Below are 23,786 nucleotides of genomic sequence, written 5' to 3' on the forward strand. Positions count from 1 at the left end.
TGCTTTTCGAGTATTATTTGAAAAATATCTCAAGTAATTTTTCATATCGTTGTTAATGTTTACAATTTCGTGTGAACAATAAGAACTGTTTTATTTGTCGTTTGTAATATCCGGCAGACCACAGAATTTGCTGGAAATCATTTGGAAACTTCCTATAAACCTTTACTTTTCGATTTCTTTCACATACTGAAGGAAAGAATATATTATTCTATACACAGTGGAGCTATAAATTTAATAGAGTTAATTGAACGAACGGTTATGCAATGGCGTAACTTAATGATAAATTAAGTGTTCGATCCTTATTTGTCAATAACTGACATTATTAAGAATAATGTCATAAATTTACTCGATATTTTTAAAACTCAAATGAAATTTTAACAAGCGTAAAAGTCAGAAATGAACATTTAAATGTGTGAGTATCCTACGGAATGACACCATTCCTATGAAAAGGTAACATTGTAATGTAACTCTAAATCTGTATCATTTAGAAATAAAACATATCTCTGGTGAAGCATGGTGGTATTCTAGGAATAGATCTCCGGTGTCTTTTTCACCGTATAATTATTATCTTTTTAAACTTGATTGTTCTAATAACATTTTCTGATCACACTTCCACAGTGTGATGAATTCATAGCCATTGTGAAGTAGAGAATTGGCTAGATTATGTAGATATTGGTCCATGTTAAAAACCGTCACACTACTATGATATTTCACTCTGCACGGCCGTTAGTAAACATGATACACATAGAAATGCACACTGAATTTTAATCGGTTGCTTTATCATTACCAATTTGTCTTGTGAATGTGATTTTAATTCATTTTAAACCTGTATCGAAGTATTTTTAGTACTTCAAATTGCACAAGCAGTAAAATATCCTGAACACATGTGTTACAATACCCATGGCCCCCAGAATCCACCAAAATTTGAAGGATTAGCTTTAGGATCGGGATCCGGATAACTACAAGGCACGGCAGTTCTGTTGGCATCCGCCAGCATCCCAAGTAACTTCTTCGAAATATCGGGATACACATCAGATAAGTCATCCATTTCGTTAGGGTCCCTGCTGAGGTCAAATAACCAGAGATTTTTTGTCGGTTCTCCACCGCTACCACGTTTTGTTTCCAGGCCAGAACATTCCCCGGGAACCCAGCTACCATTACCTGGAACATTAGCATAATGTATGGTTAGATATCTAGATTTCTAGCTCGTGCTGGGGAAAAACAATATTATTTATGAAATATTCCTTGAGTTCCGCCAAGTCAGAACCGGAAGACTTGTAACAAATAGATAAGATGTTTCTAGTTAGCTCAACTGTCCCAAAGGGCTTCTAGGATGAAGCTGGATCAAGTTTGCAAAAAAGAATTAACTTGACTGATATTCAAGGTGAAAGGGGTCAGATTTGTTAAAACCTTTAAACGACTTCTTCTCATGAACTAAAAGGTCTAGAAGCGTGATATTTGGCAGGTATGTTTCTAGGATGAACTTGGATCACGTTTGCGAAAAGAAATGGCTTTGACTTATATCCAAGACAGGTGTCATATCTGAAAAAAAAACTCTTTACATGACTTCTTCTCATAAACTCGAAGTCCTCTAGGCATGGTTTTTGGCTGGTATGTTCCTTGAATGAAGCCCAACAAAGTTTGCGAAAAGAAATTACCTTATCTTTATTCAAGGTCACAAGGGTAAAATTTGTTTAAACATTTAAACGACTTCTTCTCATGAACTAAAAGTCCCAGAGGCATGATATTTGGCTGGTATGTTCTTTGAATGAAGCCAAACAAAGTTTGCGAAAAGAAATTACCTTTCAAATATTCAAGGTCACAAGGGTAAAATTTGTTTAAACATTTAAACGACTTCTTCTCATGAACTAAAAGTCCCAGAGGCATGCTATTCGGCTGGGATGTTCCTAGGATGAAGTCTGACAAAGTTTGCAAAAAGAATTACCGTGATATAAATTCAAGGTCAAAAGGGTCGAGTTTTTAAAACATTTAAACTTTTTTTATCTCATGAATTAAAAGGCCAACATGCATGATATTTGACTGGTATATATATACACCAGGTGAGTGGCCATTGGGCCTATTGTTTTACATTATCCAAATACGGTGCTTATTATTCAAATCTATTGAATTAAGGAGTTGCAAGAAGACGTTTACTTATTCCAGAATGAAGAAATGATCTCCTTCCCTTCTGCACAGGTTATATTGGTAATGTAATTTACGTAATGTCTTGTGACTACCAATTAACTGTATATGATTGTATTTACATGTGTAAAGATACATTCTGAATCACAAGACAATAATATGGCATCATTTAGGCACCATGTTTTCCTCCTTACATCAACACTTCGAAAGAACACACACGATGGCTTTATATCAATCATTTAGGTGATCATTATTTTCTCTTCTAGTATATTAACACACTTGGAAAATCCTTAGAAGATAACTTTACCAGACACGATATTATCTTAAACCAATACTTGAAATGAAAATATTAATTAACAATTGTCAGATTATATTTGATTGTTATTCTTTGTATCTACCATTTAAGGAGCCAGACCCACTCCGTTATAGATATTTTTTCATACTTTATTGACTGGAAAAGTTTCGAACTTGAAATTGAAAGGGTACCGGAGATATCGGTGCCGGAATTAGTCTCATTAATCAACACCAGGATATGAATATTGACGAGGGAAAGTCACGTGATACGTTCAGACGCGGTCAGAACCAAAACAAAAATGGAGGAAGAGGTGGGTAGTACGTCCTTTGACATCGCTTGTAAAGAGATTTTACCGATAAATGCAATCAATGTTCTATATATCCTGTATGGAAATCATCTAACGTATGTATTGATCACATCTTTCAATGCTTAGATATGACACAAAAACCTGCAGATTACGAGAAAAACTATGATTAATTGCAAAGAGACACTCAAATGGGGGCTACGATACGGTAACAAACATATAGAACATCGCGAAATGGATCTATCTAAAGCGAATATTCGATGATAAGAGTATTTATGAATATGATTTTAGAGTGATATTACATGAGAGAGCCATCTCCATTCTGTTCGCCTCAGAGTCCGTTAAAACACGTTTTCTTCCCCGCTTCCCTCGCGCGCTTTTTGCCCTGTTGGAAGATGGCAGACTTATTTATAGTTCTTTGCGCATGCATCAGAGGGCAGGACTTCCAGCATAATTATGAATTAGCACTGAGTCGTTTCAATTTTTTTTAACTATTTCTTACGTTAGATTGGTAGCGGTAATACAGGGTTAGTCAGAACTTTAGCTACCCGAGAAATATAGAAATTCATGATTTTTACATAAAATAATATCGGTCGAGGATTGGGTCTGGCTCTTTAAATAACATTCATATTGTCAATAAATAACATTTTCAGCGAATGATGATTAAGTTCAATTAAGTCGCCGCTCACCTGGATTTCCCGTCAAGATCTTCCATTGCTTCCATCTTAGTGCTGCTCTCACCCTGGTGTCAAATGTGTCGTTATACACACGTTCGCCAATAGGACGCGTAAGAGGGTCAATGTTGTGGAGCAGGATTTCTCTAGGGCTGGTACTGCCCTGGCTTCATAGTAAATTTATGACAATAGATATTATAAATACTGATATTATGTGATTGTTCATAGTATTTGAATAGTTCAGGGAGACGAGATATCTAACTATATTTTAATTGTACTTTGGTAATTTGGTTTCTATAGATAAGGAGCATTTATTCTAAGTTATTAAAATCGTCGAAACACGGTTTCACTGGAAATGCATTGGAATAAATGACCCGATTATCGCTTAATGCAACAAAAGAAATATGTTATGTCGAGAAAACTTATAACCAAAACGTTGATAGATCTTAAGGCATTAAAACTAAACTGTACTGGAGACTTAAATCTCTATGTAGGTCTTTACCGAAATAACTTACCTTAACGTTTTCCATTGATCAACACCATCCAATGGCTGTGTTCCATTTAGTGATCCTCCTGCCAGGCCAACAAGCGTAGGATACCAATCGGAGACATGCATAAGCTCTTTAGAAACAACTTGGTCCCTACCCAATACGTTACCATGTACGAAAGCTACGCCTCGGATTCCACCTTCCCAAAGTGAGCCTTTGAAACCTCTTAGTGGCCAGTTACTACCTCCTCCCTGCTTTACGAGTCCCCCGTTGTCTTAGACATGTCAATAATATAAATAAATATCCTATTGTAATATACAGAAATCAACAGCTAAGTGGTTATAAACCAAATATTATCGACGAAAACTTAACCCTGCAACGGTTTAACAGTTTTAATGTACTTCATATATTATAAAAAAGGACATTTGGTGTATATCAAAACTGATAACCTAACGAACTAATAACAGAGTCCTAGATAAAGGATTTAAACGTGTGTTACTATTAAATAAGCATGCACTACAATTTACTATTAAATGGTTGCCAATGAAAGTCACGGTTATTAGCCAATTATCAAGATTGCATTGATATTAATGACAAATACAATCTGAAGACGGTTCAATAATATGTTTTCATTTCAGGTATCATTCCGAATTATATTCTTCCCTTGTATCTTTAATTGCAGTGAAAAATTCATGAAAATCATAATCACTTGAATGATTTATAATACGTGTTGTCCGAGATGACGTGAAACGCGCTGATGTAATATTGGTCAAAATGGCGCCAAAATGACGCGTACATGATTGTATATTGTCTAGCGATCTAGCATGTATCTATACACTCCTGTGAATACAAGGAATAGAATAAAGATTGATATTGAATAAATAGGAGGTTACAATTCATATCGTAAATACCAAACATTAACATCACATGATGAATACTAGATTGAAAGTCTGAATAACCGATTTTGAAGCATGTTTTACATACCTGTAGAGAATATAAGCAGTGTATTGTTCCACAATCCCTTGTCCTGATATGCTGCTACAATCTTGTCTATAGCTTGGTCCATAGCGACTACCATACCTTTCACGATAAAATATGGTTCTGAACGTCAGCTGGTCTTGTCAAAGCATTTGTTCAAAATATGCAATTCTGGTAACACTACAATTGCTTTTTAAAAGCATTGGCAAAAGAACAACATGAAGAGGAAAAACAACTAAATGATTTCAACAAATAGTGTTGCACAACACTCGCCATTGGAAGATTCACTGCTCTCACTACTGACCAGCATATGTTTTTCGGTATCCGGAGAGGTAAGGCACACTTTTGAGATACTCGTCCGGGACCTGAAGTGGTGTATGGACGGCTTGCAGTGCCAGATACATGAATAAAGGCTGTAAATATATATACAGAACGTGGACATTTTTGTGTTTATTAACATCAACATTTAATTAAAACCCTCTTCTTATAAGAAAACAGAAAATGTCGAGATAAGACATTGTTGGATTAGCTTCCTGTCCTGTGGTCAAGATATAGCAAGCGTTAACCACTAGACTACGACGATATTCTAACAAAAAATGATGTATCGAAATCATTGTGATGAAAGTTCAAGGATCCTTATATGATTGTTCACTAGGTTTGGTTTTGTTTTCGTACATGTACCTTGGAAGTGTCGTGTTTACTAACGATATCCAATACGCGATCTCTGTAGAGCTCGGTTGAGTAGGTAATTGTACTATTGAAGGATTGAAGACCATCTCGGAAATCAGTGCCGCACACATCTGGTTCTCCTTGTGATATTAAGGCACATGCCTTATGGGTATAATGATTTTCGGTGCCAGAGAGAAATCCTTTCAAAAAAATCATGTCGAACAAATAATATATATATGTGATATTTGATGGGAAACCATTAAAGTTTCATTTCATTACATCTTTGAAGGGGAAAATAACGCAAAAAGCCGAGAGCCGATCGACCTAAACATGAAATAAACCAGTGTTCAAGAGAGTTCGGGAAATATTAGCGCGTTCTTAGAACTCAAACAGTTTGACGTAACGTTTGACAAGTGTGCAACGCCATTTTGAATATGCTACCTTACGTGGTATACAGTTATCTGGTAAGAATCGATTTCAAAACTGTTTTTGATTATCAAATTAGAGAAAATCTTAAATCTACGCAGGGAAACCAACCCATTCAACCTTTTAGTGTTTAAGAGATCGGGCTTTTAAGTTATATCTTAACGTCTTTTAATGATGATATTTTCAGTTACGCTGAATTTTAAAAATGATAAAAAGTTAGTTTGGAGAGTGCATTGCCTTCCTCCTACCTTATTTCAACACTGTAGCTACAACATGAACACTATCTATTGCTACTTGAAATAGCTTGATTATTTGAAATATTACTTTTTTGATATTTGTTTAATTGTGATACTGCACAGTCATATTATCCATTGACAAAATAACTAATTTGTAGGATTAACGTCGATAATATAACATTTATTACTTGTCAAAAGCTTGTAATGTTTTGATATTTAACTTTAAAGTTGAAAATCTCTTGTTGTCATTAAGTTTACCCATTCATTAATTGTATAAATCATTATTATTCCTAGTCACTCTTAAATTTAGAGGAATTAAAGAAATAATTCAATATACTAACCATAATGGGTATCGAATCCTCTGTTCGTAGGCATAAACTCCTTTTTATAGAAACCTAAATGCCATTTGCCAACAGCATGCGTAGAATATCCAACTTCCTTCAATTTATCGGCAAGTGTGGGACTGTTGAGAGGGAGACCGTTCGGTTGGGCGTTTGTGATGTCACCATGTTGTAAACCAGTGTGTATCTGGGAAGGAATGTCAACGTTTGTGAAAGTTCGATATCGCATAATACTTCCTTTAACATAGAGTTTCATAGTAGTTTTGTAGTTTTGTTTTATAACCTACCGAATCTGAACTGTGAAGGACATTGCCATGTTAGTCATACCCTTAGAATGGGTCAGTCGTCAGCACAAATGAGTGCATTATTTGAGGTAAGGACACAATTAAAACGCCAGACACCGTTAGTTGTCATGATTTCCCCTAGATTTCTTTTCTATTTCTTGTCGAAAACGTTTCAATGACATCAACTTTGAAAGCAATATTTTTTTTTTATTTTTCATAAAGATATAAATCTATTATGATTCCATTATTTACGAACATGTTGACTCTGTAGATCGCTATTTGAAGAACAGCATAAACATAATGATCGGTATGATGGGGCGACAAAAATTACAGACTGATGTTTGGCGATGAAATATCATGGGGATTCCGCCACTATAAAAGGTCATGCGTCATGTTTCTCTATGAGGGCTAAGTTCATATTATAGGTAAGAGTTTCCCCCTTTCCATTACTTAGATTGTACAAGAGCAATGATTTGTTAAATTTAGGCTAACAAAACGAAGACCAGGGTGACTGCTTGAAGTCCGCCTTCTCTTTACATTTCTCTTTCATTTAATTGTAACATGAATCATACCTTATTGATAAGAATTTAAATATAAATTATTCAATGAATTTTGCAAAAGAAGCTTCGTCGTCGCTTTTTACTTTCTGATAATGTCTACTAAGCACAGGGTAGACAATGGGATACAATCTACATGGTAATGGCTTATGAAGAAGCAAAAATGGGCCATTGCAAAGCATTTGAGTATTTCAAAAGCAACCAGTCACTGTCCAAAAGAATTCGGGATTGGGTAAAATTCAAACATAGGGGCCATGTCGTCTTTAACACGTAATCAGTATCTCGGAAATATGGGGATTCGCCTGGTGTTTGTCGACAATGCACACTTGGACGTGGTGGCGTGGTTTCAGCCCCATCATCCTGAAATTTCCTTTAGAAGACCAGACTAAATGAACAGACGGATAACCACCTTGGGAAATATTTCCGCTATTAAAAATATATTTGGTTAAGATTACTCTCGGCAAATGTGTAATTTATACATTTGATCTTAAACTTCCAAGCAGCGAAGCAAAGGCACATTCTCATTCAGTTCATTGAATGTGGTAACCATTTGTCAAATGCAGCATTTCGCGTTAGATCAGAAACCGATGTTTTCCCGAATTATAGTTCCAGTCACGTGATGTGACAGTTTTGTTAGCTCAAGGCATTTCGGGTTTGTATGCAATTGATAATTACCAGCAGGGGAATTTCAAGCAAAAATCATTTCTTCCACTGTGAATAGGTGTAAATGCTGAGAAAAGATGACATCAGGTATCAAAAGTAAGTTAAAGTTATGCCCTTAGTATTACTGACGAATCCCAGAAGGACGAAACACCTGTATGATGCAGTTTGATACATTGTTTGGCTCTGTTGTGTCTAACTCTGAATTATTAAAATGTTATACTCTCTAGTGTATCTTTTTCACAATCTTTCTTTTACTTCTAACCTCTAATAAAACCAAACTTTCTCAGAACTTTTTGCAGTGTCACCCCGGAGGTTCACCTTGTCAAGATTCAGTTATAACCACATGACATGCTTTAAAAATGTTAAAACTTCTTTAAGATGTCTATATAGAAAGAGCTGTATTGAATTAAACATGTTTTATGGAATAAATACGCATCTTCCATAGACCGGATGTAGATAGGTCTAACGAAATTCTCCAAGTTCATCTACTACCTGAACCATTTGAACAGAAATGAAGAACAAAAACAAATAGCAAAACCAGCTGGAGTACTGAATTCATCTGAAGTTCAAAAGAGCTGGATGACACATCTTCAAGAAAATACCATTGAAGGAAATCAAAATAAAATGAAAAAGAGCAAAGAAAGGGGCTTGCAATAACGGGATAGGGAAAAAAAGAGTTGGAGATGTTTTGATAGAGAGAAATTTTTGAGATTTGCTCTTACAATTATGACAAACTAGAGTTCAAACAAGGTCATAAATTAATGTAGAAAAAGTCGGCCTCAGTTTGTTTGGTTCGTGGCAAAAGCATTATGGTTTGTGTTGTTCAAGGGTCTATCATACAACCAGCCTCCCTATTATTTTGTGCCAAGGATTGTGTTCTTGCTGTGGTTCTTGAGAAATCGCTATCATGAAAAAGTATTTACTTGCTTGTCAATATACAAACCTGCCGATTTTCTACAGAAATTCAAATTAAGCAAATACATCATATGCATTAGTGTTGCAGAATACCGTCAATATACGGGGATGGCTAGATTGCAGAGATGAAGCAAGCACCAAATTGAATGAATTGTGAGACACACTAAAGAAAAAATGTTTATCCTATGTTTGTTCTGCGATCATTTTAAAGTCTTCTCCTTTGTAAACATCAGAGACGAATAAGCCTATATTTTATCACCTTGAAGCAAATATGTTGTTTCTTTTCTTCGACATTGACCGAATCACAATAAAAATATTTTTTTCGCTATTTTTGAGAGGTTTTTTATTTTCGTTTCAAAAATGAAGACTGACCCTGAGACCTGTTATAATGTCTTGTGTTTTGGAAAATAATAACAAGGCTCGGCTCTATATACACTAATGAACACTTATACTATTATTAGTATATGAGTTAATTGAAAGGCAAGGCTAGTATTTGTGTTTGAACATCTTCAATATTCTTGGGAATCTATAGTAAGACACATGGTCGTAAAAAGTGGTTGGTTCAAAGAATGAAAAACATACCGATAATGGCAGCATGAAAACAAGTTCTTTGCATTACGATGTATGTAAAATAAGTTTTTCTTTAAGGAATAGATATGAAATTATATCACGGAATGGAAATTTTAATAGAGAAAAGTTTATAAGATAGTGTTATTAATAATAGCGATGAAGAAAAACTATATTTATCATTGTGACATTGTTTTTATGTAACGTAGTCGGTAAGGGAATTGACATAGTCTGTATGATATCTACCTGATAACGGCCCGACATAAGTTGACTTCGCGTCGGTGTGGACAAGGGCTGTACATAATAATTTTCAAGTGTAACACCCCCATCAGCCAGCTTGTTTAGGACAGGTGTTCGGATATCGGAGCCGTGGTAGCCGATATCATTGTAGCCGTAATCATCAGCAAGGATAAACAGAATATTCGGTTTTTGTGTCTGGCAGAGCGCAGAACAAATAAATGAAATGTGTACCACATACCGATACAATACTTTCGCCATGTTGAATTTATTTAGTATTTGAAACGTCTTATCTTTACATCGATGTCACATGATTATCATGTGATGGTTTTAGTTTTCTTTGTGATATTCGTGAAATATGTGCCCACCAGAAAGGATTTTGATGTTTTAATCCCTGAGCTATGGATTAGCCTACACGATAACGTTATAGATCCATGGAGAGTTGCCGATCTTGTATGATAAACATGAACCACATTGGAAACTCGTGGGCGTCCGTCATACATGACTTCTTAAGTTTTTGGCTTATTAAGTTAGACTGAATAGAAATGAAGCATAAACAGATAGATTTATTAACTTCGTAAACATCTATATTACAGATACATATCTTAAATTGAAAATAACATAGAAGACACCATCAAAGTCCATTGTAAACGAGCTCTAAACACAATGATTTATGTTGCGGAAAGCAGACTTGGCACAAATAGAATAAATCTTTTAAATATATATAGTACATTAATTCGGTCAAAAATAGATTATGGATGCAAAATTTATAAATCGGCCTCAGATGGCGCCTTTAAACACTAGATATAATACAACACTTGCGACAGAATAAGCAATTGGACTAATTAACATCAAAAAGTCCACAAATAGAGCGGTAATTCTTACAGATAGTCTTTCTTCATTACAATAAACACAGACTAGAAAACGTGAAAGAACTAATATACCGGGAAATGAAAAAGCTGATGATCTAGCCAAAAAACTCTTAAAACACAATAGAATGGAAGGTGAATCTTCTATTATCAATCATCAAATCAATAATAAATGGTCAGAAACAAGGAAAAATTTGGAAAGATCAAACAATCTTATGCAAATTATAGATAAAACAAATATTTAATCAAAAGTTTTAGAACGAAATCAGTTAGAAAATATTATCATACTCAGGGAGATTGTACCAGAGAGGATTACTACTGTCCCTCTCATTCATTGGTGCGTACTGACACCTCATGAGGTATGTAGTGTCCTCCTCTGTGCCCTACCCCCAGCATTCATATTTGTGAAATAATATGAAACACTACAAATAAATAAAGCAACACACACAAGTAAACACGCTTCTTCAAGTATTTATCAAAACACGACTAAATAGAAAGTAAAATACACAAAGTCCACATTTAATACCCTACTGCCAGTACAGATCAAACATAACGGGGGCCTCCGGGTGCAAGGGTCATAGACTGGTTTGCAGTCTGATTCGTGTCTTGTACCCTGGCTTGTAGCATATGGAACCCTGATAGGTAGGGCAATAGGGATAAACAGTTCTCGATAATCGCAACTGTTTATTCAAAACTGGCTATAGGGTCTAAAACTCGAAATGTAATATCTCCCACAATTAAACTCAACACACAACCAATAAATTCAATACAACACAACGCACAAACATACAAACCAAATACACAACACTACACAATACCTCCTACACATGCACATGCAAAAAGAATCTCTTTGTCTCCAAAATATATGATCTATCTTAGATAATCTTAGTCTATCATAACTTTCTACTTCCATGTAACTTATCATGAAGAAACTTCCCATAACCCTTCTAAATCAGCACATTCACATAAATCACATATATAACCATAAAAGTTAGTATAGTGAACAGAAGTATGCAGTAGGAATGAAGTGGAATCGCAGAAAGGAATAGATATTCGTAAAATGATAAAGTAGATTAGATCATATGATTGGAAAGGTTTACAAGACGAGACAACAAAAAACAAGTGTTAATAATAAGGTTAAGTATAATTTCACCAGCACCGAACTAACCACTAACCACTAATTATAGTCCGGTTTTTATCAAATGATCACAGCTACAGACGGTTCCATCCCAATGAGGTCGCCCCCTCACGTCGCCAGAACACTGACGATACCCAAACACGGGAGGAGTCATGGAGACAAAAAACCTGTTAACCAACCAACTAACCAACTATTCAACCCAAGGCTACTGTGGATTTACTTGTATGACTATAAGATATTATAGTACTTCCTATTTGGTACATATCATTACACAAATTGAATATATATGTATGTGTATGTGTGTGTATGTGACTAATGTATAATCCTTAAAATGGAACATTTTCAATTTCAAATCTCTAATATTTAATTCAAATGTAATGTTTTTCATTTTTTACTAATAATATAAAAAAAAAATATTGTTTGATTTGCTGTCCAGTGATCTCGTATCAATATTTACAATTAATATTTCCTTGACAATGGCAAAACAGACAAATAGTTGAATATAAAATAGGCGTATGATTTAAATTAGAGAGTTTTTAAAGATCAATACCAAAGAACTTGCTTTTTAAATACTCAACCATTCAATATTATTACTTTATTTCGTTGGAGGATACAGCGCCCCTCTTTCCTTCCCTCTCCAATCTCTTAAAACAAAAACCTATATTAATTCCTGTAATACAAGCGCCTATTACCAGTTATAAATGTACCAAAGGTAGATATTGACAAGCTGGTCAACTTGACCGATCTACAGGGCAATTAACTAATCAGCGTCACATTATTGTTTGATTGTTAGTCCTCTCCTTAAGATTGTCATGCTCATGTGCACACTATATACTTCTCGCACACGCTAGAAACTACAGGTAAAACGTGAGGAGATTCTACAAGATGGGTCAGAAAAAAACACAAACATACTAATTAAACAAACAATAGAATGACGAATTTTACCTGAAATTAGACCAAACTTCAAATAAGAAAATAATACATGTATTTTGTTTTAAGTTATGGAATTTTGTTACTTGACTTACATAATTACACAAATAACGTTAACTTTCAATTTAACAAACAAGTGATATTCTGAGATCTTCTTGACAAATGACTCTAAAAGCTTAGATAGATTACACCTTAGTCAAATGTGAATGCTTATCTTACAACAAATAAAAGTGTTTTTAGGAGTTATGCAATTACGTAATTATCATAGTTTGATATTTCTATTGCTATTCATTATTGCAAGGAGCCGAAGCTTATTGCGATGAAGTTTTCCTTTCTTTTAAACGGGTTATGAGTAATGAATGTTAAATGAAATAAATGATGAACCTTTAATAAATACATATGGTAGCTAAGTTAATAATGATAATGAGGAATGGGTTATTGCATTAGTGAATGGGCTTATACACTGGACGATGAATGAAATATTATGATGATGTAAGGTTTTAATGCACTGGACACGGAATGGATAAATAGACTTACTAGAGTGTCAGTACACTAAATTCGAAATGGAATAATATATTGATGGAAGGATTTATACACTGGTTATTTCAAAGCACAATACGTTTGTGCAACTACGACAGGTCAAGGAAAGCACTAACACGATATCGAGGGGTCTTGACAGCTCTTCATTTCGAAATGATTATACATTTCAGGTAACTTCAGATTGAAAATGTTACTAGTATTTAAACATTGTATTGGAATTCTTGCAGATGAGTAGTCACGTATAGCAACATTATAATGGTATAATTGTACAACATTGTTGTTTCCAAAAGTTGGTCGCAAAAGTTCTAATTGTCCTTCTTACGTGACTTCTTAATCACTTTATCCACGGTCCCCAGTATCCGCCATGAAGCTTGGGATCAGCCCGACTGTCAACAGGAGGGTATTTACATGGCACAGCAGTGGAGTTAGCTTCCTGTAGCTTTTCAAGCATTGACATTAAAACTTTCGGGAACTTGTCCTGTAAGTCCCGTCTCTCTTCGGGGTCTTCAGCAATATTAAATAACCAAATATTCTTTTCCGGTTTATCCGCGTCAATATCTAGCTGGAACTTATCAGAGGATTCAGGTGCCGGTATCCAGCTTCCGTTACCTATGACAATGATTATTCTTCCGTTTTGATATTGTAGCGTGGTAGCATAAATAATATGATATGCCAAAAGACAAACATTGTATATCTATAGATAGTACACTGTTGGAACAGCATAATGATTATATAGTGAACCGTTCACTTATAGTGAATAACAATTATTAATTTTTAGAAGCCAATGGAAACATCAGTACAAACTGACGATTGCAAGGAAGCTGCGAAATGGGTTGTCTTGAAGAATATTATAGTGAAGACTATAATATAGTCCATATGAATATTTATATACTAATTCTATTTCTTATGTTCATGACCGAAATATGCGCTATTTAATCCCATTTTTCAAAAACATCTGTTCAAGACCGGTCTTTTTGTTAGCAAACAGTTTGAACGACTCGAATGTATAAATCTATAGTTTACTATTTTAATAACGCCCGGAACGTATCGACTAATTTTTCCTTTAATAGCAAGCACTGTGGAGCAAGTAGTCGATAAATTAATGGTGCCGTAGCTGTATAAGGAACTACAGCTCCCTTTCGATTATGACTGGAGGGCTCAACGCTCATTCGGGACATGTTTTATTCATTTAGTTTTCAAATTTATTTTAGTTAAATAGTTTAATATTTAAAGTATGAAACTAGGGAATAACAAATCACTTATTAAAATTGCTTCTCAGCACACTGGTTTTATTTTTTGTTTGTTTCACCACGACTACTGTATCGTGTCACAGGACCCCAATATTGGGACATGGTGGCATTTTGAATAGATATAAATATAAACACTTATTCTCGATTAGCTTGTAATAATAATGATAACAATAATCATGATAATAATTTGCCCATCGCCACTAACTTTCATAGATTTCCAAGATTCGTCACTCCAATAATTTATCTTGTCATGAAAGAAAACTGTAGAAATGTTATCAAATGAGAAAACGAAAGTGAATAATTAGAAAAAATACTATGATACTGAAATGAGGATCGCAGTTGGTTTTGAAAGGATATCTCACTAATCCGATAGACAGCTAAACTCATGTCATATCATGGCGTCCACTGTTAGCCATTGTTTTCGAAATCGCTACTAGTTATGACGAATGAGAAGATATTGACAAAACATTATTTATGAATTATCTATAATAGCGACTTTGAGCCCAAAGCGCCTGAGGGGCGTGCCCATTTGGAGATATTTAGCAAATTCTTTCATGAAGGATTGATGAGAATGTATGAAATTTGGTCTTTCATCTAATAGGGGCGGAGCTATTATAAGAGAAATAATCTAGATGTTTTTTTTTTCACTTAGGATTTTCGTCAGTCACGTCCAAACTTTCAAAATTTAAATCCTTAGCATCACTGACGAATTCTGGGAAGAGATAATAGTTATATGATGCAGTATACTTCATAATTTGACTCTACTGTATCTAACTATTAAATGTGCTTTTCGTTTGTCTTTTGTGCAAACCAGGAAAGTAGGAAGAGATATCTTATCTTATATCCATATATTATAAAAACAATGTTCGATAAGGACTGATCATGCAGGGTGTAAAACATGTACAAAGGGATAATTCCTTTGGAAATTTAGAATAATATCATCTAGAAAAATTATTGTCACATATTCCCATAGAAAAAGAATATGCATTCGCGTTCAGTATATAACCCTGAGACAACAGAGTACTTACTTGGTGCTCCAGTAATTATCTTCCAATTCTTCCATCTCAATGCAGCTCTGTAACGGTTGTCAAACGGACTGCCAGGCAGCTTTGTCCCGATGGGGTCATACAAAGGATCTATGTTATGTAAGAGTGTATCCCTTGGACTAATAGCTCCGGTGCTGTAACAAATTGGTTTTGAGACAAGAAAATGTTTTCGATACAAACATACATTGTGCATGATTTTAAGGAAAACGGTGACATGTGATGAATGCTGAAAACGTTAAATATTGTAAAGAAAATATAAAGACATCAATAAGAAAATTAAACGTAAAATGTGTCTGTTTTTATGAAACAGCAGTAAAACCATGAAATAAACTGTTTCGTAAAGTTAATGTAAATTATGTAAGGTATTACCTGATCGTATTCCATTGATCGAATCCATCCAATGCTTTGGTACCCTTAAGGGATCCACCCCCAAGTCTGATTAATGTTGGGTACCAATCTGATACGTGTATCATTTCTCTAGAAATTGTGCCTTTATTCTTCAAACGTTTGCCATGGACGAATCCTATACCACGTACTCCTCCTTCCCACAGGGAACCTTTTCCGCCTCTTAACGGCCAATTTACACCGCCACGATCGGTCCTTCCTCCATTGTCTGAAATTTGTCATTTGTTACAGAGAAAATAAATCAATCATAATCTTATCGTAAATAATCATTATATACATAAGAATCTTTCTTAAGATTGTCTTCGAAAATTGACGTCTGTACGTCCGTCCACACATTCGTCCGCCGTAAACGTTAATTGTCAAGCAGATCTGAGATTTCCAAGATCTTATCACCACAGCATGATTAGCTTTATCTCTCTGTTATCAACCGATCTCTCTAAACTATAAGAAGATATTGTACTTTCTTCAATAATATTATCATTCACCAATTTGTGTAGGTCTTATTGCTATATGATTTGTTCAGCACATTACCTGTTATGAGATGATATTTTCATACACATTAAAACTGAACATTTTTTAAGAGTTGATGTGTTGTATTGTTTTTAGTATTCTTATCTTGTCTAGTTATTTTGCAAAAACATATACTCTGGAGTTATTTTTTTTAAATATTTTAATAATTTATTTTGTCTGGACACCTACTCAGTTTTCAACCGAATCCTGAATCATAATGACATAAATTTGTGTGATTCGCGGATGAAACTATTCTTGTCTAATTTTCCTAATTCATTTCAGTTCAATGGTAAATTTCTCTTTGACATGGGGCGGCAGTATGTTGTTACATTTCACGGTTCTTTTGTTAAATAAGATCGAGGATGATATGCTCTTTCATGTCATTCAATGAGGTCAATCCAAATAGAGGCAATACGTATAATAACTTAGACACAATTCATGCTATCCTATTTAATGAGCCTAACCTAATTTCACTAGTATTACGAAGATATTTGCATCAAAATATTCAGTTTTTAATATTTGTAACAAAAGATGCCCTCCTCCTGTAACAGATTCAATCCAAGCTTGTACCAATAATAGCATTGATCCTTATACTGTTCGACTTAATAGACTCTTTGATATACCTCTAGCAAGAACTCATACATATAACACCAGTTGTTTTTTCAAACATAATGTCTGCCTGGAATAACCCATCTTGTCTTTTTCGCACGATGATATCCTTATGTATTGGGCTGCTTTCATAAGCTATGCCTGCTACCCTATTAATGTTGTCATCAAGATATTGACGATAAAATATTCTGAATTGTAAAAGAATAATTTTATGGAGGTCATCTTTATTTGTTCTTGCCCCTCTGACGTTATAATGTAACTGCATATATGTCATGACAATATTATAACATCTCAAGATGTCGTGAAATTTCCAGATTCCAGTTCGCCTACAAAGTTATGTCATTTTTTAAAATACTGTTAATGCCATTAGGCAGTTCGGATAACATATATATATATATACATACATACATACATACATATAATATAATATAATATAATATAATAATGATAATATAATATATAATTTAATTATATAATGTAATATAATAATGATAATAATTTAGATCGTTGTAAACCTAATTGTTTAACTTATTACGAACAGTGTGTTCCTTCCGTTGGAGCAGCCGGTTATATATTTCCCTATTGTTGTTTGTATGATAACACTTATGACATTATAATTAACAAATGATACGTTTCATTTAAAGTCCTTCAAGTTATATTTCATTTTGGTTCCTTTAAGAGTGCAGATGTAAATGTATAAGTTGCTGGGTCAAATTACTTAAATTTAGCAGGGGGGATGTTATTAAAGGAAAATGTATCAATCTATTTGTCATTTAAACATATCATCTAACAATATTGTTACTGTGGTTGATTTGTGTATTTGTTATTCATGATAAAAAGAAAACAAAAGGTTGAATATTCGAACCTGTGGAGAAGACAAGTATAGTATCGTCCCACATCCCTTTGGCCTGGAATGCTGCTGTGATATTCCCCACGGCTTCATCCATCGCGCTCACCATACCTAACACAAATATGCAATAATGAAAATGGATGCACCTCTTGCATCATAGTTTGATTTAAACCCGTTTGATAAAAATAAGATTATAATTAATCATAAGTTTAAAATGATTATAATAGTAATTATTATTAATTATCGCACAAGCATGATGATAATCACATTTTAGAGAAAGGCTTGCATATATTCCTACAATTTGTCAGTTTTAGCGATGTTATAGAATGATAGGCGACAAACCTGAATATAATTTCCGGTTCCAATCATGTACATGTGAATAAAGGTCAGAATATTGTTTCGGAACCTCAAGAGGAGTATGGACAGCTTGAAAAGCCAAATACAGAAACAACGGCTGTGTAAACAGAATGTGACAAAACGTTATGGTATGTAGATCAAAGGGGAGAGTGAATGCTTATCAATCTGAATATAATGTGAATATAATATCATTGCAAACTTTGATATAATCAATGCAAACGTTCATAAGCGATTCACAGTTACAACTCTTAATTGTTAGGACACTAGCTAACGAGTCACTTTATCTCTGATTAAATATGTCGCTGAGGCAACACGTGTCTATTTTATTCCTCATATGTGTTTGATGTAGGAGTTTTATGCATTAAATGAAAAGAATAAAAACAAATTTAAATTAAAAAAAAACAGATATAAACTTGTTTACAATCGCAAAACCTGAAATGTTAATGGTACTAACCCGTACTGGGATAGGGTAGGATTGGGCTATTACAATCGTATACCAAGATATACACCAGTTGCCTGTCGCTTTCAGAAATAATTCGACCCTAATTTCTTATGGTTTGATCTATTTTACATATTGCCACATTGATATGTTTTGTAATATCTTACCTTTGTAGACTTGTAATTGTGGATAAGTTCTGTAACACGTCTAGAATACAAATGAGTTGAGTATTCCATTGGTACCGGAACAATTGGTTCATAGTTATCACGGAAGTCATACCCGCAGAAGTCATAGCAGTAAGTCTTATTGTAGTGATCTACATGTCCAGCCAAGATCCCTGTAAGTGAAGGGAAATAGGGTACATATGATGTAAGGACAACCCTATGCATGATTTAGCTGTTGTTCTTTATCAATAGAAGGGAAAAATCTAACGAGCTTGCATAATCTTGGACGACATAATTTACATTAACTTTACGAAATAAAATCATTAGCATGCACATGTTGAGTTATCAATCAAATGTTCGAATGGGTAACTTTTAGAATGAAAGAAGTGTGATTTAATATATCATCACTGACATCTAACCCGTGACCATTTTAATGCCATTAGTCATTTTATAATCAGCAATAGACACCAACATGCGTAAGGAAATAAATACTGTAATATTATTTACATGAGTTTTTATTTCATGTAAACATACAACTTAGTGCTTTCATTGGACAGATTACCAGTCATGACTGTAACGTATCTAAATAACATAATAATAAGGATTATTCTAAAGAAACACGCGTTGAGAGCAGCTTTCAATTAAACTTTAGAATAAGATGCAGTAGTGTCAAATTATGAAGGAGACTACACATTTAAACATATGTGGTTCAGAATATACACATGTATTTAAAGCTGTTCTAAGATTATCAGAGATATAGAAATTCATTTAAATATTGAGCTGGTGCACCTCCCCCTCTAGAGTTTGATCTTTTTTCGATTATTTGGATTTTCTTCAGTCGTCTCCTTCACACTTTAGGCCCTTAACATCACTGATGAGTCCTAGAAGGAAGAAACAACCGTACGATTCAGTTTAATTATTTGGCTCAAATGTATGAGTGTGTCTTTTGCATAACCTTCTATAACTCGTCAGTGGTGCTAAGGACCTAGATTTTGAAACCTAGGAGCTACTGAGGAAAAACTGATCTAATGAAATGTAATGATCCAGATTACAAATTGCCCTAGAGCATGTTTCAACTTCTAAATATAGATTAATCTGATCAATCAAAAGATTATTAAGTTCGTTTAGGTATTCTGAATGGTGCGATCCCATTCAAATGCAGCAAAACATGGCATATAGGTTACGGCAAACATCGGGGAATATAATTCACCAGCAGTGTTTACCACTTGCAGTTGTAAGGATAAATTTCATTGCGACGTTATATAGTATTACTACAATTATAGGCCACCTGAACAGGTTATTTATGTGATATATAAAGTACTCTAGGGAAAGAAAACATTTCATAGTAATGAAATCTCACATGCGGATTTATCACCTAATAACCCTTAAGAGCTTACAAACATGTAAAGGTCAGGTGACATTCACAATTGTCATAAAAACAATAAAGCAGTAAAACATGTGCATTTATACAGGAAATCATATATATATTTATATATAATATCCTTGTAAACAGATCAATTACTGTTAACATTCACTGAGAATAAATGGCATGTAGTATGCATGCTATTTCAAATATGGAATATAATGTTGCTATGTGTGTTCCTTATAATAAGTTACATGTCCTACTTATTTTGTAAAATATAAAGGTCATGTTTTGACACTCACGTCATATTGATCTATTCAAAATATACCATAAAACGAGTCAAATCCTCTATTATTCGGCAAGTATTCCTCCTTATAAAAGCCAAGGTGCCACTTTCCAACCATATGAGTTGAGTACCCAGCTTCTCGCATTTTATCAGGAAGGGTGGGGCTATCTCTTGGTAGAGCATTAGGCATATTCCCTGCTATATGTCTGTGTTGTAACCCAGTATGTGTCTATTGATAGAAACAGGAAAGTGTTAGACCAAAAGCTGAGTGTCAGCAGCTGGGAAATAATGACCTCTACAAAATGTTTATTTGGTATTTAGTCTATATGTCAATATCAGACATATCATTTGTCAAATAGTAACATAAAAATACAAGCATCATAACAAAAACTTAACGTAAGAAAGCACTTTACATTTACAGGTGAGACCCTGAATATGCACAAGAATATGACAGGAAGGGTATCCAGATAATTTTTTTCGACAGCATTCAATACGATTGTTCCACAAACAATTATATATATATATGTATTAAACAGTAAAAGCAACCTGGTATCTGCCAGACATTAATTGACTCCTCGATGGTGTACATATTGGTTGTACATAGTAGTTCTCAAGCCGTACTCCCGCTTTTGCAAGCCGGTCCAAATGGGGTGTCTTAATTTGTGATCCGTGATATCCAATATCATTGTACCCATAGTCATCAGCAAATATGAAAACTATGTGAGGTTTCTTTGTTCTAACGTCCTCCTCCTCAAACTTCTACAACAAGACATGTTTGAGTTATATTTAGATTACGTATTTTTAGACAGATTTCGATGAGTTTGAGTTACTACACCAGTCAATAAACAACATGAATTTCAGATACATGTACACAAATAGCATATACCCTTCCTTCATTTATCTGTTCCACTGTGCTGGTTTATCATCGAAATCATAAAATATATACACCTCTGATTCTGGGTCGGAATGTTAAGAACTAGATCCATTAAAATATTTTATATAGCACACATGCAAACACTCCCCCGGAAAATCTGTAAATGGGATGTAAACGGTCGAAATTCACCTCAACGTCTTCCTTTGTGCCAAGCATGTGTATCACTTCGTATGTACTTACATACTAAAGTGTAAACTAACATGACATAATGCGTACGCCATCTCTTTTATCCATGAAAAATCCTCAGTGTGACAATGTTCTCTACAAATATATTCACATCTAGTTCAAACTGCTTTCATATTAATATGAAAAGAGATACATGGCTCCATTTTTACCTATATACCGTGCGGTAATGATAGAATACTCACAGGTGTGTTTCCAGTCTCGATCGGCAATGCTTTGTTGACGGTGTCATTGTACCCTCGAAACCAGATGATGTATAGGATCACCATTAATACACTGATACAGAGCATAAACTGCCCAGCATTGTTCAGTCTCATTACCATCATATCTACAAAGAAAACACGAGGTCATAGCTTTGTACAAATTAAACTATAATTCAGTTGAACTGTCTTGCATTCGTACCTGCAAGCAAGGTATTTGAAAATCATCAGGTTCGTTCAAGACATTTATTGTAGGTGTCCGAGCAGCACTAGATGGCATAACTCATATACTTTAATTTATAATAACAAAGAAACATTTATAAAGAAAACCATGCTATTCGCCTGCTTGTTTGGCTGGTCGTAGCTCTAGTTACACTATATATACACATCTGCTTACCTGCTCATATATAATCACACATCAACGTATTCGATGCACGAGGCTAAACATACCACCGACAGAACGACTAGGTGTATATACTTTCGCTCTACTTGTCCCCATAAAATGTAAATCTCAGCCTGGTGTAGAAATAGTTATATTGTCGTTGTTATCACAGGCTGTCCAGAAACTCTGATGAATATACTGAAGCGACATATAATCGATTTTCTTCATTTGTACACTTTAAAACGTCCTACAACATCTAAAAGGACATGGGACACCAAATGTTTTCTCCTTGTAAACTGCTGTTATGCCTTGTTAACGATATTGAAAACCCCACGTCAATCATCGCAATATTGTAACCTTGAAGCGTGACGCTCATGGGTCATTGTGTTTTCACGGATTTATGGATCCAACACACGTGCCGTTGTTTGTGTAGAACGAACTAGGTTAGCCAAGAAAACTTTCATCATGCCATACTGTGCAGTTTATAACTGTAAAAGTAACTCGAAAGTGCATAAAGATGTTTCATGGTTCAGGTTTCCCAGTACTGATCGTGACCACGCCAGGTTTAAATCATGGCTTCATTATTGTTGCCGAAAGGACTTTGTGCCGTCTACTCACATCAGTTGAGCAAAGATCCGTCATTTTATGCGACATTTGGTTACGAGGGTGCGAAACCAGTCCTGAAGATCGATGCCGTTCCTGATGTGCCATGGGACTATGGAATTTCGTCCGCGATATCAAGACTAGCCACTACACCCTCCCCCAAGGCTCGAAGTACCGTACAATTAAGACGAAGACTTGAGGTAATTGAATCATATTCTACAAAAACTATTCAAATTCATTTATTAAATCATCAAAATATTTTGGGAGATAGTAAAAAATTCAGTACACGTTTATCTTGATAGGTACTAATCCTCTGAATGCGCTTGTTCATTGATATCTTTACACAATACAATTACACTGACTTTATAATGAATCAGGTAATTTTAACTTCTCCCAGGTTCTACAAGAGGCAATGGCATACAGCATACATCATGCCATACTGTGCAGTTTATAACTGTAAAAGTAACTCGAAAGTGCATAAAGATGTTTCATGGTTCAGGTTTCCCAGTACTGATCGTGACCACGCCAGGTTTAAATCATGGCTTCATTATTGTTGCCGAAAGGACTTTGTGCCGTCTACTCACATCAGTTGAGCAAAGATCCGTCATTTTATGCGACATTTGGTTACGAGGGTGCGAAACCAGTCCTGAAGATCGATGCCGTTCCTGATGTGCCATGGGACTATGGAATTTCGTCCGCGATATCAAGACTAGCCACTACACCCTCCCCCAAGGCTCGAAGTACCGTACAATTAAGACGAAGACTTGAGGTAATTGAATCATATTCTTTTTAATTTTCAAGTGCCATCACAAAAACTATTCAAATTCATTTATTAAATCATCAAAATATTTTGGGAGATAGTAAAAAATTCAGTACACGTTTATCTTGATAGGTACTAATCCTCTGAATGCGCTTGTTCATTGATATCTTTACACAATACAATTACACTGAC

At 34.7% G+C, this 23,786-nt stretch overlaps 2 protein-coding genes across 2 annotated transcripts; both read right to left on the minus strand.

Annotated features, from left to right (window-relative positions):
- Positions 1 to 889: 889 nt before the first annotated feature.
- Positions 890 to 10,037, minus strand: LOC132546397 (arylsulfatase B-like). Its single transcript, XM_060210110.1, has 8 exons — positions 9,786 to 10,037; positions 6,554 to 6,740; positions 5,563 to 5,750; positions 5,186 to 5,294; positions 4,888 to 4,983; positions 3,931 to 4,177; positions 3,431 to 3,582; positions 890 to 1,161 (listed from the first exon to the last, which is right to left on the minus strand). The coding sequence occupies exons 1-8, from the start codon at positions 10,035 to 10,037 to the stop codon at positions 890 to 892; spliced, it is 1,503 nt and encodes a 500-aa protein (XP_060066093.1).
- A 3,550-nt stretch (positions 10,038 to 13,587) lies between these two features.
- On the minus strand, positions 13,588 to 21,975 carry LOC132546398 (arylsulfatase B-like). The gene is made up of 9 exons (XM_060210111.1): positions 21,835 to 21,975; positions 21,079 to 21,291; positions 20,575 to 20,761; positions 18,887 to 19,056; positions 18,266 to 18,377; positions 17,939 to 18,034; positions 15,919 to 16,162; positions 15,528 to 15,683; positions 13,588 to 13,879 (listed from the first exon to the last, which is right to left on the minus strand). The coding sequence occupies exons 1-9, from the start codon at positions 21,973 to 21,975 to the stop codon at positions 13,588 to 13,590; spliced, it is 1,611 nt and encodes a 536-aa protein (XP_060066094.1).
- Positions 21,976 to 23,786: the final 1,811 nt, after the last annotated feature.

Source organism: Ylistrum balloti, unplaced genomic scaffold, assembly GCF_031769215.1.
Source record: "Ylistrum balloti isolate Yb309-2 unplaced genomic scaffold, AGI_CSIRO_Ybal_v1 Utg369888, whole genome shotgun sequence".
Lineage (NCBI taxonomy): Eukaryota > Metazoa > Mollusca > Bivalvia > Pectinida > Pectinidae > Ylistrum > Ylistrum balloti.